This window comes from Nematolebias whitei, chromosome 3, assembly GCF_014905685.2.
Source record: "Nematolebias whitei isolate Nwh7 chromosome 3, NemWhi1, whole genome shotgun sequence".
NCBI lineage: Eukaryota > Metazoa > Chordata > Actinopteri > Cyprinodontiformes > Rivulidae > Nematolebias > Nematolebias whitei.
The window spans coordinates 40121766-40140483 of NC_056500.1; the positions used below are offsets into that span (position 1 = coordinate 40121766).

An 18718-nucleotide genomic window follows, 5' to 3' on the forward strand; every position below is an offset into this window, starting at 1 on the left:
CTAAAATTAGAAACATCTTATCTAAAAATGATGCAGAAAAACTGGTCCATGCATTTGTCACATCTGGACTGGACTATTGCAATGGTTTATTATCTGGGTGTACAAATACTTCTTTAAAACGTCTTCAGTTGATCCAAAATGGCCAGAGTCTTAACTGGAGTTAGTGGGAGAGATCATATCTTTCCAGTTTTAATTTCTCTCCATTGGCTCCCTGTCAAATCCAGAATAGAATTCAAAATCTTACTTCTAACCTACAAAGCTCTCAACAACCTAGCTCCATCTTATATTACAGATCTTATTGTTCCATACTTTCCTAACAGACCACTTCACTCTCAGACTGCAGGTTTACTTGTGGTTCCTAGAGTTTCCAAAAGCAGAATGGGATGCAGATCTTTCAGTTATCAGGCTCCTCTCTTGTGGAACCAACTTCCAGTTTCTGTCTGTGAGACTGACACATTGTCCAGTTTGAAGACTGGGATTAAGACTTTCCTTTTCGATAAATCGTATAGTTAGGGTTGGCTTGTTATGCTGCTATAGGCTTAGACTATTGGAGGACAAATTGACCTCACTTCCTTAAAGGATTTGCTAACATTTAATAGTTTTCATTTGATATTATTTCTATCTTAACATGTGATTCTCAACCTGCCATTGAGTATCTGTTCCTCTCAAACCCAGCCGGTTGAAGCAGATGGACGCTTGTCCTGAGCCTGGTTCTGCTAAAGGTTTCTTCTTCATGAGGGAGTTTTTCCTTTCCACTGTCGCCTTCATGTTTGCTTGAGAGTTCTGTGATGGAGTTAAACTCAAATCAGTCTGCTCCTCAGATAAATAATGTTAACTTATTATTTTTATATATGAATGTTTCTGTTCAGTGCCCTGAGACGACTTCTGTTGTGACTTGGCGCTATACAAATAAACTAAATTATATTATAAAGTTAAAAGGTACAACCCCTGCACTTGTAATAATTTCCTATGAAAGCTTTGTTGTGTGGTGTTTGCTTGTCTTTAAACAAATTAAAAACCTTCAGGGTACCTCTGTAGCTATAGAGCTTCAGTATTCAAATCAAATACAAATTAAGTCTCTAATAAAACAAGCAGACAACAGTACATTTTGCAAATGTTACCAACAGGTTTATTGAGCGATATGAATATTCTTTTTTTAAAGTGTAAAATTGCAAATAAACCTTTACAGTTGTATGTTCACAGTTTAACATGTTCCCTTTGAATTGCCACCACTTATATTAAAGAGAGATACGGTTTAATAAAGATACAATAATAGAAATGTATATAGAGTATCAAAATCATGCTTAATAAAAAAAACCTTTAATTGCCCATTCAGCTGAAAAAATAATCACTTATATAACAATTTGCATATGCATAGATATAAAAACATATACAAGCAAAAGTCGCAGATGAGCTCAGCTGCTACATTCGGTATAGATGTTTGTGTACACGTGAATATATGAGGCATTGGAAAATGAAAAACCATGACACCAAAGTTCACTCCAAGTTTCTGATCAATCAAACCAGGAAAAAGTAAGTGACATCAAATATTTCTGGCTTTGGGAAGTATGTACATTATATTGTTTTATGTACATTTTATTATATATAAAGTGCACACTGGAGATGTACAAAGATGCTATTTAAAATATTTTGTTCTCCAAAATGTGTTAAAAAAAAAAAGTTGTGCTCTAAAATCACGATGGCATCAAGCAGCAGTACAACTGCTGTTGTGTGATTTTATGATTACAATCACAGCGGATACATGCAATTCAGTTTCTAAGCACATCTCCTGCAAATACGACAATTGTTCCTGAAATGCAACAAGCTGAAGAGCAACATTCCCTGCTTTGCACTTTGCTTTTTTTTTATATGTAAAAGTGCCACACAATACCAAGAAAAAAAGTCTACCGTGGTGTCGGGTCAAAATAATCCAGATATATAAAATGTGTTAATAATACACAAAACATAATTCTTCTACCCTTAAACCAAGCGAGTGGTGTCTTATGACTCATACGATAATGCCCCTGTGAAGCTACTTTCACATTTCTGAATGAAAACTTTTTATAAACACTTCACTCTAAAAATGAATGAGATCCACAGTCTCACTTTTTTTGGTTGTATTTTTACATGCAAAAGCACAAACAAGTCCAAGGCTATGAGCTGCTTTTATTAAGTGCACTTTTCTGCTGCGCGTGAAAGAGGAAGCAAGCATGAGCTACCTGTCATCACTTCATCGTGTGAGCTTGAAGAGGCAGATGTGGTGTGTGGTGCTGGAACGTGACGGCCCATGAAAACAGAGGAATTAGCTTTATGTCACAGGTAGCTGCGCCAAAGAAGGAAACAAAAGGCTGAAGCATGTTTGACACGATGCACAGTGGGTGTGATATGATACATTCTGCAAAGTTTCACATTTTACTGGCCTAGCGAGCAAAATAACGTGTGAATGAAGCGACGTGAGGGGCCGATGTTGCACGAAGAGCCTGAGCCATGCCTTGACTGGTGTTTGACTCTGCTGCCAAAGGAGAGCGCTGCTCCCAATCCAGCTGAGACGCAGCCGCCCTTAAAAAGAAAGGACAGGTGTTCGAACCTTCCGTGGCCGACCAGAGGTTAATTACTTCAACCCCCGATTTTTAAAGTTTAAAATGAGCTGAGCAGCAAGCTCTTACTCTTTGCTCCAATGAGGTGAAAGGGTCAAAACGTGCACCCTGAGGACAAGTTCCCCGCTCCCTGTTAGAGTCCACCGCGCATGAACGGCTATTTTAACCCCATTAAAGTCAAAGTGGTCCAGTCCCAACAATAACCCGCCCTCTACATAAATTCAAGCTGTCCGGTGGAGGGTTCACACCAGGAGGTGGCGTTTCTTGTGCAAAGCCAAGTGGTCGGAGCGAGAGAAGCTGCGTTCGCAGTCGGGACACTGGAACGGTTTGACTCCTGTGTGCTTGCGGAAGTGTCTCGTGAGCTCGTCTGAGCGGGCGAACTTCCACGTGCAACCTTCCCACATGCACTTGTAGGGCTTCTCACCTGCACAGAGAAGCAACAAGGTGAGGCTTGTTAAGGATGAAGTCAGTGGAGACAGAGTGCAGCTCGTCTGTGAAGTGAGGCCTCTCACCTGTGTGCGTCCTGCGATGTGCTTTGAGGTGGGAGCTTTTGGTGTACACTTTGTTGCAGTCTGAGAAGTCGCAGCGGTGAATTCTTCGCTTTTTCAGGGTGTCAGGAGATTCGGCAGGAAGGGGATGCTTCGTGCCCGTACGAACAATTACTGATGGGTTGTTGCACCTAAATGAGACGTTAAAACAAAATTAAATTAAAAAAAAAGTACTCACTGCAATGTTGAAGACAGTAAGTAAGAGCCAAATTCTGCACATTATTTCTCTCAGATCCGTGGTTAATTTGTTAAATCAAAAAATCTGAAAGTAAAATAATAATAAAAAAAAAACTTTATCTGACTCGCTTTGCCTAATGTGACCAGCAGAGGGCGACAGAGTTCACTTTCATTATGTTAAAACTTCAGTTTCATTTGGCAGAGGCTCCTCTCCAGTGCAATTCAGCAAGTCATTCACTGAAATCTGACCCAAGTGTGCACGTACGACTAAAAACAAGCTCTAAAACCTGAGAAGTAGTAAACATTTCTGCAACACACTCCTAAGCCCTGGCCTGGGTGTACTTCTAGGTCTCCAAAAAAATCTAGTGCACCAAGTTGTTAAAAATAAAATGTTAAAGTTGAATTTCAGGCCAAAAACATCAGGGTTGTGCCATATCCTGGAGGAAGGACGTGCTTTTGTTGAGTGGCAGTTGAAAACAGGTGTCAAGTGTTGAAATATGAATCAATCCTAGATCAAGGAATGTGCAAAATTCCCCTTCCACCTTCACACCCACATGAATGCTGGCAAACACATCATTATTACGCAAACCCACCAGCACTTTGTGTCTTATTTCTCGTTGGCTTGTAATAAACGGTATCAGCGCTCATGTGCGTGGTGAAAGAAGAGGCGCTGACAGATAAAGTCAGCCCTTTGTTGTGTTTTTAACTTTACACAGTGAATGCATTCATGTACTGTTCTGTTGCTGTTATTACTACTTGTCACTAGAGGGCGCTGCTGCGAGAGCTTAGTGCAGAAGAGACTGTGGGAAGAAGAAATACTGATTAAAGGAGAACGAATGAGAAGCCGTCTTATTCTCTAATGGTGTCTGGGGTGATATCACATTTACTGTATTAAAGTTTGTGAGTTTAACTGTTTAACTTCCTATTTTATTACAACTGCCACAACAAAGCTGGTTACGAGCATGTGTGCACAGAGTCCACTGTCTTTTCTGCATTCGCTTGATGAACCTCCTATATCATTTACAACTTTGAGACAAACTAATCAATATTCACACACTTGTCAAAAGCTTTCAGGGAGATGCACGGCCAGATGAAAGACAAAATGCTGTTTTATAACACTGCTTGGGTTTAGAAGGACAGTGTATGTTCTGCTCACTTCCAGAACAAGGTACACCATTTGATGAGGCTTTGGTTGCACTTGAAAGGTTTTTTGTGACCAAAGGTAATGTAAAACTAAAAGGGAGTTTATTTTATTGAAATAAAAACCAAATGTCCATATGTTTTATTGTTTATTTATCTGTTAATTGTTAGGCTTCTTGATCTGGGACCTGAGTCTGAATTTCGTACCATACATGCAAATGTGAGCTGGTATGACAATGAGAAAAATCCTTGAATCCTTGAAAAGCATGCAGACAAACATTCAGACTATGCATGTGTTGCCAAGCTCAGAGCTTTAGCTTCACCGTGTGGTTTTGGAGTGATGGAAAATGAACTAATAAAAGATCAGTTTCTTGATAATGCTTATGTAAATGTTATAAAGAATAAAGTACTGCTGAAGAATGACCTCACACTGGATAAAACTCTAGTCATCACATGTTAAGTGGAAACAACAGCTAAAGATGATATACATTATTACTCTCAGCTATGAGAATAGTTCCACCTGCACCTGTACAGGCTGCAAATATTTACAGTCATGAGAGAAGAGGGGTGGAAATAGCTCAAATGTGTGCACCTCCACCCTAATGTTCATTGTAAACAGGCAAGTCTTAAAGACCAACATCACTGCTTCAGATTTGATCAAATCAAATGACAATTTTACATTGACGCACCACATGGAAACTTCCAGGTCTTAAGAGTTAATTGTTGACGGGCAGCTTCTCTGTTCTTTCTGGAAACTATCTGCAAACAACATTTTGCACAATTTCCACTAACAAAACCCAAATTTGAATGAGTTAACTTGTCAACCTTGCCCCATCACAGCTGATAATGAAGCACAGTTTACATCTTCTGCTTTTACCGACTTCATGAATGAACGTGACATTAGGCACATTAGAACAAGTGTACACCATCCTCAGGCAAAAGCATGTGTGGATGGTGTTAAAAGAGTGCTAGCAGACTCCTTTCAGACAGAACAAGCTACCACAACCCTGGACGCTTGCAGGTACTGAAACGCTTCACAGCTACCACACTTCACCACAAGTTGAATTGCCTTTCCAGCTCCTCAGAGGAAAACCAATGAGAGCAAAACTGACCACATTTGAGAAAAGGGATTCTACAACAAGCCCAAAATTAACTATTAACAAAAAAGAAGAGAGGAGCCAAACTAACAAAGGTCGTTGGAGCTATGGTTAAAGTGTGCAAGGCTTTTCTTGTGGGAAAAGGAGAGACAGAGGACAGTGATTCATCAGTCCAGCAGCAGACTGGACTAAGTTCATTTATCTTTAGGGATAGGAAAAGATGGAATGCAGCCCGACTGTTGCTTTGTTCAAATGAAACACAAAGAACCGATACAGCAGAGGAGCCCCTCAACCCGAATAGGACACGAAACCAAACTGTTCTGCAAAGTGAAAGACATGCAACATGGACATATTAGTTCATAAAATGAGTATGTTTAGAAATGTGTTGTGAAAAATGTGAAAGAATGTGAACTAAAGTCTTGTTAAGCTAGATTCAGTTGTAATTTTGATAGTGTTTTGTGTTTTATGAAGATTATTTGCAATTAACAGCACTTCTACCAACTGAATAGTTAAAGATAAATTGCAGACATTTTGCTTTGCATTACAGCAATTCTACTCATCCATCCTTTAGAGGAAATGCTACTTTTGCTTAAAGTGATTGAGGTTGTATTTGTGGGTAATGGGAGATCTGTTCATAGGTTTACACAATAATGTATTTTTGTCTTGTTCTGCTGCTGTTATCGCTTCTTGTCACTTGGGGGCGCTGCTGTGACAGTGCGGGCCAGAGGAGACAGCATTAACAAAAATACCCGTAACACACGAGCTACAGGATGACTGCACTTTGTAATGGCGTCAGGCAAAATGGTACATGAAGTTAGTGAGTGAATCGTCGGCTCCTATTTCATTACAACCGCTCCAACAACCTTCTTGTTTTTTCTAAAGGGTCCATTAATTTTACGGTTGGCGCATTAACAAAAGCTGCCTGTAAAGACAGCTGGCGTGACAAACATCAGAAACGGATGGCTTGCACTCAACTTACACACAAACAACAAACAGGTGAGAATTAACTGCAGGTGTGCCTCTTTCACTGTTGCTCAGGGGACAAACCCTGCAATTATTTTTATGAGGAAAAGCCTTCATTCTCCAAAATGATGAAGCACTTCTGCGCGAAACGGATATGTAACGTAGAAGATCAAGAGCAGGGAGAAGCGCCCAGAGGAGCCGAAAAGGAGGAGGAGGAGAGACCAACGAACAAGTTGTTAAAAAGAACAAGAAGTACTGGGAGCGAGGAAGAGGGAGGAGAGAGAACAAACTGATGTAAAGAATTAAGATGACCAACATAAGCTTACATTAGAGAGCCTAGTAAAGAAAAGGTAGAGTGGTGTGGCTGAAAGAAAATTAGAGACTAAAAGATGGCTGACAGATTAATGTCAGTGAAACATTTGTTGTGTTTCATGTCACATGTTGTGTAACACTGGGTGTTCTTAACTTCACACCTCAACACATCAGGTGGCGTTCTGAAAAAAAAAAATGTCCAAGACAAAAATGGACAAGCTCAAGTTGTCTTTTACTGAAACTGTAGAAGATTGTTGCGTTCTCTGGAGTCCCACTTGATCATAAAGTACAGCTCTGGGGTCAAAGATGGAGATTCATATCTAGACTCAGGCTTCTGGAAACATCTGGATCATTTTGTAAATTTCTTTGAAATGAGTTTGCATCACAGTCTACAAATACAAGCCTGCACTGACTATATGATCAAATATTTTGGGCCAATTTTCACACTTTAATGACATTTATTAATGTCTATACACCAAAATGTGGTTGGAATGAAGGTTAAAGAAAAAGAGACACTTGTCTCACAAAAACATGTTTTTCACAGCTGTTGCAGTGTGACGCACGAACAAGATGATCCAAGTTCTCTGGCAACAGCAAGAGCAAAATAATCTTGGTTTTGATTTATTTATTTGTACATTTATTTCCCCCTAAAAAGTCGTAAATCATTCATTGTTGAATAAATCTGTAGAACTGAATCAAAACTGGCCTTGGTCCTGCTCCCGGGGCTGCACCTGCCTTTAAATAGATCAGGATGGAGACTGGAGTCACTTCCATATAAAGTTAAAGGAGAAGCAGCGCAGAGCACGTTGTGCAGAGTTCGGCCAGTTTCGTGCGTGTCGGTGTGTTTCACTCACTCGTACTCGGCTGGTATCCTGATGACTGATGGTTTGATATCAAGGCTGCTCAGACGGTCCTGACAGAGCTCAGGCTGAGTCTCGGTCTTGATCGGTTTGTGCAGGTTGTGTCCGTCCACCGTCTTCATAGAAAGAACTGTGTGAATGTGAAAAAGGAAGTCATTTTTTGGACATAACACACTTTTAACAGATTTCCCATAAACAATAATCATGAATGCAAGAATATCTTCATGTTTCTGCTACAAAACCCATGTAAGGTGAAAGTGACACAGATGTAAAAGTTTATAAATCAAGCTAAACAATCTATTTAAACTTATTTTCCAAACTGGGGCTGTTCAAAGAGTTATCTACAACATGTCATATATTACTTGTTCATACTTTTTCATCCACTTCAGGTTTAAATGATCACTTTAAATCGAACAGGGGGGTTGTACACACCTGGCTTGCGCTCTCTGCTTGTATGATGGTCGTCGTCACTGGCGACCGGCGGGCTTACTATTATGGGCTGGTGCAGGTGAAGAGGAGGAGGGTAGAAGACAGGAAGGGGCACCATAACCGGTGACACCATGACCCTGGAGCCTGAGCCCACCAGGGGAGTCACCATGTTGGGGTGGTAAGGCATGGAACTGGTGGGCGGAGGCGGGAGGGTGTGGGAGGGCGAGGAGTGCAGCGGGGAGCGGGGGGAGGCGCGGCTCGCCGAGCTGTACGGGGACGACGGCGAACTGGGAGGGGAGGATGTGGAGGAGCACGGAGGGGAGGAGGAGGTGGAAGAGGAGCGCTTGCTGACGGACAGGTCCACCGGCTCCAGCTGCGTCTGTGGAGTGTGAGGCTGGTGGAAGGCCTGCATGGGCACTGGGTAGAAGGTGCTGGGATGGGGGAAGATCACGCCGTACGGCTCCGGGGTTGTCACTAAAGAAGTGTAGAATGACTGTGAGGAAGAGGAGGATGGAGACAAAAGAGCAGAGAGGTAAACATTTCCGTTCTGCTTCGAATAACATGGAAAACACGTTTCTGCAGCGCAAACAACAAAAAATGTAAACTCAGTGCCCTGCTCGGGAACAGAAAGCTGTTCTGAGGACAGTGTGTGTGTGTCCATTAGCTTGGCAGCGTGTGAGTGTGTAACCATTGTATGCAAATGTCTACTGTGCAGCAGCTTGTTTGTCCAGGAAGAGCAAGAATGTGGGAACCAGTCAGTCTAGACACGCAGCAGGAGTGTGTGTACTGGTGGTGGTGGTGGGGAGGTGAATAATGGGCAACATGTTCAGGCATGATGGAGGCACACATATTTCACTCAGAAGCATCCAAAGTGATGTTTACACAGACACTTGTCTTACCGTCTCCATGTCTGTCTTTGGAGGATAATCATACATCAGCATGGCTGCCCAGACCAGGCTCCTACAAAATAAAACACACAGTCATCAGCGTACAGGAATCACCAGACTGTCAGCTCACACAGTCAGCAATCCTTCGACAATAAATCTGGGGTGGAAGAACAAAAGAAACATTTTTTATGACTGAGCTGTCATTTTTCCAACACAGCTTATTTTCTCTGGTAAATCTAAAACTTCCTGGATGATTCTTTAGATTTCATGCCGTAGTCTTGAATTTCCCCTTTATCTGGCAAACACACCCAGTAATCTATTATGTCTCAGCTTCAATTGTTGCTGCTCTGGTCCCAAAAATGTAGAAAATGTCACTACTTGCATGCCAGAGCTACACGTCTTCTTTATCTTGTTGATTTAAAACTGGTGAATAACCAACAGTCTGATTTACTGAGCACTGGTGTTTGACAGCATCCTAAATATAAGCTCTTTTGTTTTTCTAATCTAAAAAGCTTTGAACTCCAGACTTAAGGAGAGGTGTCAGTACAAATACAACGAAACACTCTTATTTTGATGTAAGATGGAGATCGACTGCAGTTGATGCAACGAGACACAAAAATAAATCTGACAGATGATCGCAAGACAGATGATTGATGACTGAAGTGCTAAAGGAATTAAAACAATTTAATCTGTGAGTTTTTCTGGCTTTTAATGTGACATATCAAGCAGCATGACAAAACACGGTGACAAGAAACTTGATTTGTAAGAGCTCAAAAAGGGAAAACAATGGTTACATTAGAATTGTGGCATTAAATACTGCTGTAATGATCTCTGCACTTCACCTTGACAGTAAATTAAATTTGTTACTTTGGTGTACATTCAGTTTTAATTATCTTCATTCTCCTAAGATAACGAATCACTAAGTTTCTCAACATTTCACGCACACACACACACACACACTTCTTGTACAGTAATAAAAGCAAAACATATAAAGTAAAAGTAAGTGGCAAACATGAGTTGAAAGGTGCATGTGAGCGTGCCCAACACACTTAAAATAATAGCTTGAAAAATAGTTTTATGCCCTTTTTGTTTACAATCTTTCACTGTAATCTGATGCATAAATATGTTTGGGTGCGTGCGGATGTGTTAATGTCGGTTTCACATGTTGCAAATATTAAACTGACAAGAAAATCCTACAAACAGCTTCAGGGTGCATTGTTTTATGTTATTTTATGGGATTATCCCTCGTTGCAGGTGTGATGCATATCTAAAACACACACACACGATGGTGCTCTTAAACACACTCGCTTAGACACAAACAACCCGTCTGCACCTGGCCATCCTGAGTTAAGGTAACTGGAACCACATTGGAAACCACACACCCTTTTATCCAAAAAGTTGAGTTCTCAGTGTGTGTGTTAAATAGTGTGAAGCACTAAGGCAACATGAACTGTCAAAGAATGTTCCCTGAGGGATTGAGTGTGTGCATGTGACCTGATTAAAGTCCACAGTCTGGAGACAAGTTATCCTTTAATTATTAACAAATGGGCGAGAACACAAGCCATCACGCCCCTACAGCTCACGCATACGGGAAAACGCACACACAAACACACACACACACAGGGTCCAGATGTGGAGCAGGCCAATAAGAGAGCAGGATGCTCGGTGGCGGAGCCAGGAAGGGTGTGAACGTGATGAGTGAAGCCTCGCCCTTTGCCCGGCTCCAGAGAAACAAAGAGCCAGCAGTCAGGTGGGAGCTCGGTGTGTGTTTGAGAGAGAAAGAGTGTGCTGAGGGTGTGTTTTCTAATCTGCCTTTGAATTGTATGCTAGTTCAACCTGAGGTCAAACAATTGTCCTACTGTGGTTGTGTATCGCACACGCAGCTGACAAAAGCAGAAAGTCTGAAGCGCGCACAGATCACGACGCGGGGAAGGGACAAAAGAGTTTAAAGGTGCTTTTTCTAGAAAAACAAGAAACTCCAAAAGACCCAAAACATGCTTCAAGTGTGGAAAACAAGTGGTCGTCATAAGAGTTTCTAAAACCACTTAAGCTGTGTTCACTTTTCACACACAAAAATAATAAAACACAAGGAAAACTAGTGGCACAATACCAGCCTGAAATACTCGTATAAAAACACTCCGATACGCAGATCAGCTGCTCTCATGCTTGGTGTATTTCCTCTTCCACCTTTCAAGTAACGCAAGACAAAAGAAATGTCCAAAGTCTGGACATATTTTAAGATAAAGACAACAGACTGCTTGCTGTGTTCTTCATAAAACAAATGTGTTTATAACGTCACTGTGTATAAAGTAACCGCTTGGTACTGATGCTCAGTATTGGCACTAACCAAACTCAAGTACTTGTAGTTGTACGAAGTATGAAAAAACTAGTATAGGGGACACCCTGATGGAAAATACTCGTGAACAACAGAGTCACGGTGAAAGCTTCAAAATGAATCAGTAATGCGACAAAACGGTTAGTGCTCAGAGTGTGTGTTGGGGATAAGGCTCAGCTACTACCACACCAAGTATTAGCTCAGTATCTGTAAGTTGAGTTGTTGGCTAAAGGTAAACAACCAGTGATTAGTTTCAGAGTTTCATTCAGATCTGCTGCTTCAGGAGATATTTTGCTAGCACAACAAACACACATGGGCTAAAATATTATTGCTCTTTCACCATAAGAAGTGGGTGATAAATATTTTGGCTGAGCAGAAGCTCAAATACCAAATACGAGACAGCAATTTAATATGACTGAACAGCTTTTAGATGTAAAACAGTTTAAACTTAAATCTGGTCAAAATTATATAGAACAAACAAACAAAAAAAAAGATTTAATGCTTGAATCAGAGAAGCTTAACACAAACTTGATTTTTTATAACCAACAAATTGTATAATCCTTTTAAAAGTTAATACAGTCAATTCACAAATTGATTTAAGAAATAGAGGAATTGTTTATATATATATATATATATATATATATATATTTTTTTTTTATTTTTTTTTTTATTTTATTTTATTTATTTTATTTTTTTTTATGACGGTTGGTGGAGATTTCAGACCCAGAATGCAAACTTCATGCTAAGAACTGAGCTAAAAACAAAGTAATTTATCAAACAAAGAAAAACGTCTGATGTGGAAACAACTTACAAATACTCAGGAGACAGAAGAAAACAACCGTTAACTGTGGCATGGAAAGCAGCAAAAGACTAGCCAGGAACTAAAATGATCAAAACGCCAGCTGAAAGCTAAAAGTAGCATAAGAAAACTTGAATAATGTCACTTCAATGAAGCAGGATTCAAAGGGAACAATATTTTGAAGTAATTGAATATTTCTCGGGCAGCGCGGTGGTGCAGTTAGAGCTGCTGCTTCTCAGCGAGCAGGTTACCATGGATCAAATCCCGGCCGGGGGCCTTTCTGGGTGGAGTCTGAATGTTCTCTCTGTGCATGCGTGGGTTTTCTCCGGGTGCTCCGGTTTCCTCTCACAGACCAAAAACATGCATGTTAGGCTGATTGGTAACTCTAAATTGTCTCTAGGTGTGAGTGAGAGAGTGAATGGTTGTTTGTCTCTATATGTGTCCCTGTGATGGACTGGAGACCTGTCCAGGGTGTCCCCTGTCTCTTGTACAGTGACTGTTGGACATGGGCACCAGTGACCCCCATGACCCAAAAAGGAAGAAGCGGGTAAAAAGATAATGGATGGATATTTCTCAATTATTTCTAAAGGCCAATGTAATTAAAATTTAAAAATTGCAAACACCAACAGTCACACCGCCCATCTAACTTTTTTCCATTTCAGCTGCTCCCTTCTTCAGGGGTCGTCACAGTGAACTAACTCACATGAAGACAAAGACTTGGCATTGTTTTTATGCTGGATGTCCTTCGTGACGCAACCACTGACCACCGAGCTACCACAGCCCTCTGTGTGGAGCAGAGAGCTACATCTAAGGCACCCAGGGAGCAGATGGTGGGGGTTAAGGGCCTTGCTCAAGGGCCCAGAGTGGAGCAAATGAGGGTGGAAGCAGGTGTGGGTGCTTCACCTATCCCACCCACACTTGGATGATGTCAGTATAGGGCGTCAAACCAGCAACCTTCCAACCACAGGCTCGCATTCTCTAACATCTATGCCACCACTCCCACATTGCCCATCTCAAGTCAAGTCAAGGCTCATTTGTCACATGCATCACATGCATCACATGTGGTACATGTGGTGGAACGAAACTGTGTACTCAGGGTTCCAGTTACATCCAACAACCGTATAAAATGTAAAGAAAAACAGTAATGTATTCTAATAATAGTAATATCTCCTTAAGGAGCTGAATATATTTTGAATGGCCAAAGTATCAAAAAGTACACAGAAGAAGTTAGAGTACAACAAATTAAAATAATAATAACAATAATCATAATAATAATAATAATAACCAGAAAATATTTGTCAGTGCTGAATCAGTATTTATGTGAGGGGTCTAGCTTCACATCAAGGGGGGTGATAGTTTCTAGAAATCGTGCATGGTAACGACTAACCTCCAACCGTCAGAAATCTGTTTCATATATTTAAAAGTGAAATCCACTCCAGTTTTCCTTTGCTTCAATGAAGGCAGACCTGCTCATGAACTCCACCTACAGGCAGGGAGGGTAACTGCATCAAACACTTAAACCATCTGTCACATTTTTCACCTAGTTTTCACGAGTCAGTGGTTAGATAATCAAATCTACAAACAAACTGTACTCAAACCTGAGCGACACTGTGCCTCCTTGACATTTTAATGTGCAGAATTTATCTCTTAGGTTGGGAGCAGAAACAGCCGGAGGGACAGCTGCAGTTTCAAACGTACACTTTGTGAGCATCCACACATATACTCACGTGCTCAGGTAAGAACAAAAAATGTCCAAGTGTCACTTATCTAAGTACCATCTCTCTTAAAAAGTAGAACAACTGCCTGCGGGGTTGAGTAAAAATTTTGATTCCTTGAAGAACCATGTGTCTTTTCAGGAACATACCATTCCTCTGAGAGTTCACCTGTCAAACAGGTGTGTTTTTTCCACGAGGTCCCATTTTTAAATGAGCCCAGGAACAAATTGGGCCGTTAAATCGAGACGCTTGAAGTTTCCTGTGCTCACTGCGAACACATAAAGAGACAGTCAGATCTGGGAGGTGAAAGAACGGACTTGTTTTAATCTGCACGTGGTTAGGGTTACGAGTTCATCACGCATGGAGGTGGAGCGTTAATGTGTGCACAAAACTGAAACAACCAGCGGAACGAAGCCTCATTTTGCAGCACAGCATTTTACTCATTTCAGCAGATCAAACATAAAATCTGTTCATCTTTTAAGCCCCCGCTGCCATTAAAGATGGCCAATACTTGCAAATGCCTGTATCTCTTTGCAAAATACTTCATAAACCCCCAGATGGATTTTAATGAAACTTCCTAAAGTCCTAGAGTTCACAGATCATGCAACGTCCTGGTTTACAACTTTGGCATCCAAGGTGTCAGGCCTGCCTCTGAGGTTTCATTTCTGTGTGTGTGTCATAGGATTAGTGAGGTTTTTGCAGCTCCAGTTACTCCTAGAAGTCAACAACCTCCTTCAGCTGCAAGATAGAAATCAGGCAGCTGTTGAATCCTCGTTTCAGGCCCCCCACTTACCCCCAAGTGGTTAAGGAGCCAGCATGTGTTGAGATAAATGGTGCATGAGAAGCCCTAACCCGGGGTGTCGAGGAGTACTTTCCTCGCTGCGCACCAGTGGGTGTGTATTTGTGCATGTCTGTAAATATTGTCCTTCTTCGTCAGTACAGCTACTGTGTACTCAACCCCAACCCACTCAGCAAACACTTCCTACATCCTTTTTTTTCCTTCTTCCTCCACCCTTGGCGCGCAGTTCTCCTCCAGCACCTCCTCTGCAACGCTCCCCAACAATCAGTCATGTCTCTGCTCCATTTATCTGAACCACACACCACCACCACCCTGCAACCATTTTCTCCTTCTTCTTCCCCTTTTCCATGAATGATAAAAAAAAAAAACAATGTGACCAAACCGGTGGGGGGGGGGGGGCGCAAAATTGTGGGCTTGGAGTCTCTGGCTGCCACGCACTGCTTGTGCACGCTCAGAGCTGCACACAGACTTTCTGCTAGCTCAACAGAATGCACACACTAAATCACTAAAGGGCTAAATTATTACAGACACGCACACATGCTCTAATGGCAACAGGCTGGAGATGATGAGATCACCAGAGGGAGAGCAGAAACCTCCAGACAACAGCTTTGTCCAAGAGCACACCACTGCAGCGCACGCTCCAATCCCAGAGTTCCTTGCTCCTGATTCTTCACGACTTTTCCGCCTCTTTTCTTCACCGCAGGTCAGAGCGGTGGGGCGTTATCTCAACGTCTGATGCTTCTGACGACAGATTGCTAAACTTCACCTCATAGGGCAATACGTTGCCTCATTGATCCGGAGCAGAACTTCCTGTCTACACTGACTCCAGCTCAGTTACTGACTTTACAATTAGTCCTGATGTGAGCTCCTGATTGGCTGACTCACCCAGGTGGTGAGCTAATATCCCAAAGTTTTCAACCTCCCGCTTCAGTCACGCTTCCTTGAAGAATGCTGCTTGTTTCAATGTCTTCACACCCTCCAGTGAACCCCCCTCCCCCCAGCCCCCACTTAAGTTTTACCCCTTACCTCACCCCTTGTTCCTGACTCCCATAATAACATAAGCTGCTGACTCCTCTCACTTGGAGGCCCCACTATCCTCTTATTTTGGCTTCATCTGAGCTCTCCCCCCCCCCCCCCCCCCCCCCCCCCACACACGTGCACGCACACACCTCTGCTCCTCTCCAGCAGCAGACTGTGAGGTTGCAGGCCTGCAGACCTTAGGGGGAAAAGCCAGAGGGGGGCCATCACCAGGGGAGAGGAAACAGGATCCATCATCAGACACACACACACACACACACACACGCACACACACGCACACACACACACACAAGAAAACATGAGAAAGAGTTGTCAAACTCTGACAAAGACAAACACACACACCTCGAGTGGAGTTTGTCCAAGACAGCAGCGCTGTGAGGCTTTCCAGACGGCCGAGGACAGAGACGAGAGGGGAGCGGAAGCCCCCAGAGTTCAGCCCCACTGTTATTATTTCCACAGTCCGTGATGGCTGTGGGGGTGTGAAGGAGAGTAGGAAGAGGAGAGCACACACACACACACACACACATATACACACCTCCCTGCAGCAGCAGACCCCCTCCACACTGAGGAGGGGGTCTGCTGCTGCAGGGGGTCTGTGGTTTCCTGTCTGACTCCCGCCCCTCAACCACCCCATACCCAAAGAATGAGAGAGGAGATGGAAAGAGGAGGAAAAATAAAAATAAAAAGCAGCCGCTCTGACCGAACTATGTCAAAATGGAAGAGGAAACAGAAAATGGGAAGAAACCGAAGTGGGTTTCAACCAAAATATGACAAAACTTCAATGAACCTCAGACATGGGGGAGGAGGGGATGGGGTTGAGGGGGTACTGGCTCAGTCCAGTAGTTTGTGTGCGCACGCTTTGACATGACATACATGTGTGTGCTGGCATGCATTAGGTTGTGTAACCACTCACAGCTTTTTAGGCTTGTGGCTGTCTGAGTCCCCTAACCTCCCACAGATTAATGTTTAGCTCTAATGTTCCCTCAACGTGCCCTTTGAGCGGTGTGTGTGTGTGTGTGTGTGTGTGTGTGTGTGTGTGTGTGTGTGCACAGTCTTGCGCATTTTGTTCCACCAGATAACATCAGCATGTTGATTTGGGAAAGGCGGCGTAGAGCGGGGTGGGGGTGTGGATGAGCAGAGAATAAATTGATCATATCAATAAAAACAACATCCTGTCATCTTTTCCTCGTCATGTTTCTGGACTGGGACAAGAAAAGTCAGCCGAGAACAAAGAGGCAGAAGAGAGGAGAGGGATGTCGTTCCTCCCATCTAGCCCCCAACATCCCTCCCTCCTCCCTCCTTTCTCCAGGCTCTAAACAGGATGAGGGCTTCATGTGCCAAGTGGAATGTGTGACGCAAGCCCAGGCCTTGAAACAAAGCACAGGAAACAGGGAGAGACGCACAGAAAGGCACAAGCTGAAGGAAAAAGAGCTAAAAGACTAAAAAAGTGCTCAGGTGTGAGCGAGGGTTTCAGTCTGTCGCCTTCTGCCTCACACACTCTCACACACACCAGTCACGACACCCCGTCATCTTCTGCTCGATTCAAACTCCACCAGTGACTCCACGCTCAGACCACTACATTATTAGAAATGATCACGTGAAACGGTCAGCCAAAAGGTCAAAATACACTTTAAACTTCTTTTCTCTCACACTTACATTAATGTTTAATAAACCATTTATTACACCTTATTACATATTTAAATTTAAACTAAGACTTTTTTTAAAAATCTGACTTTTTTTTATGTTTTGCCTTTAAAAAAATTAAAAAAATCTAGAGGAAACCTTTTATCTAAACTTGATGAACACCAGAAACAGTAAACCCAGCAATGAAACAAGCCAACATTCAAATAATAATAATAATAATAACAATAACAATAATATATTATAATTATTCAAATTAACATTTTAGTGATATTTAACGGCTGCTTGTTATAAAGAAAACTTCAAGAGAAAAGTATCTTAATTTTATTTTTAACGTATAATAAATATGTTATCACAGAAATAACTTAAAGGTTAAGTTAAAAGGTGGAATCAGGGTTAGACGACGCCGACAACAACAACAACAACAACAACAACAACAACAACAACAACAACAGTAATAACAGTAATAACAAGATTATTATTATTATTATTATTAATAATAATAATAATAATAATAATAAAGCAGCTCATGAGAAGTGTCCAGGCTCAGACTATGTGCTGTGTATCAGCCTGACACTTACTGTTCAGAGGAGCCTCTCTGTCACACAGTACTCCTGCTCGGTGGTTCGGTTCCCAGCTGAACTCAACGGAAACGTGTCTTATTGATGGAAACTCCACTGAAGAAGTCAAGATCTCCTCGGTGTCTCTGACATCAGGCTCCAAACACACAGGCCGATGGCTCCACAAACAAACAAACTAACAAGAACTTCCCCAAGTGACCAAACTCTCCTCTGTCCGTGCGCAACAGTGTGCGCTCGTGTATGCGCCGCGCAGATTTGTGCCGCTGCTGCGTCACAAGATCCTGTTTGTTCTCCTCCAGGGGTCGGACCACTGGGCGGGGCCTGGGCGGTGTGTGTGTGTGCGCGCGCGTGTGTTTCAGCCGTAACTTCAGTCAGTTTTCTCAGCTCGTGCCAAGACAGATGAGCAGAAGCCAGGAAGTCAGTTTTGGATCAGAGGCTGCTTAAATCGTAACTCTTGAAAAGAAACCTGCTGATAAAAATAAATAAATAAAATCTGCCTTCTGTTGAGGACATCTGCATCCTCAGAGTGTTTTGTGATTAATGAGATTTTCTGACTGTGAACAAAACATCTGGATGGTTGTTGCATTTTGTTCAATCGCACATTTACAGTATAATTTATGGAAGGTTGTACAAAATGCAAACAGAATGCAACAACGTGCAAATCCCACATTCACAATGGAGCACAGTAAACATACCAAATACTAAAACTAATTGTTAGACTTTTTAGGAAAAAAAGTGTAATTTTGCTTAGAGCTCAGAAACAATGAGACAAAAATCTGTAAAAGTAAATTATATGAGCA

At 42.1% G+C, this 18718-nt stretch overlaps 1 protein-coding gene across 1 annotated transcript; it reads right to left on the reverse strand.

Moving 5' to 3' along the window:
* Positions 1-1147: 1147 nt before the first annotated feature.
* klf3 (Kruppel-like factor 3 (basic)) lies at positions 1148-18144 on the reverse strand. Its single transcript, XM_037698258.1, has 6 exons — positions 17919-18144; positions 9023-9083; positions 8127-8616; positions 7689-7824; positions 3110-3276; positions 1148-3021 (listed from the first exon to the last, which is right to left on the reverse strand). The coding sequence occupies exons 2-6, from the start codon at positions 9062-9064 to the stop codon at positions 2840-2842; spliced, it is 1017 nt and encodes a 338-aa protein (XP_037554186.1). The 5' UTR covers positions 9065-9083; positions 17919-18144; the 3' UTR covers positions 1148-2839.
* Between the last annotated feature and the right edge of the window lie 574 nt (positions 18145-18718).

Excerpts from the sequence above, each read along its gene's own strand:
- klf3 (XM_037698258.1), bottom strand. The coding sequence starts at position 9,064 with ATGCTGATGTATGATTATCCTCCAAAGACAGACATGGAGACG. Across the intron at positions 7,825-8,126 it reads AAGCAGAGAGCGCAAGCCAG|TTCTTTCTATGAAGACGGTG; the intron begins GTGTGTACAACC and ends ACATTCACACAG. Across the intron at positions 3,022-3,109 it reads ACATCGCAGGACGCACACAG|GTGAGAAGCCCTACAAGTGC; the intron begins GTGAGAGGCCTC and ends TTCTCTGTGCAG.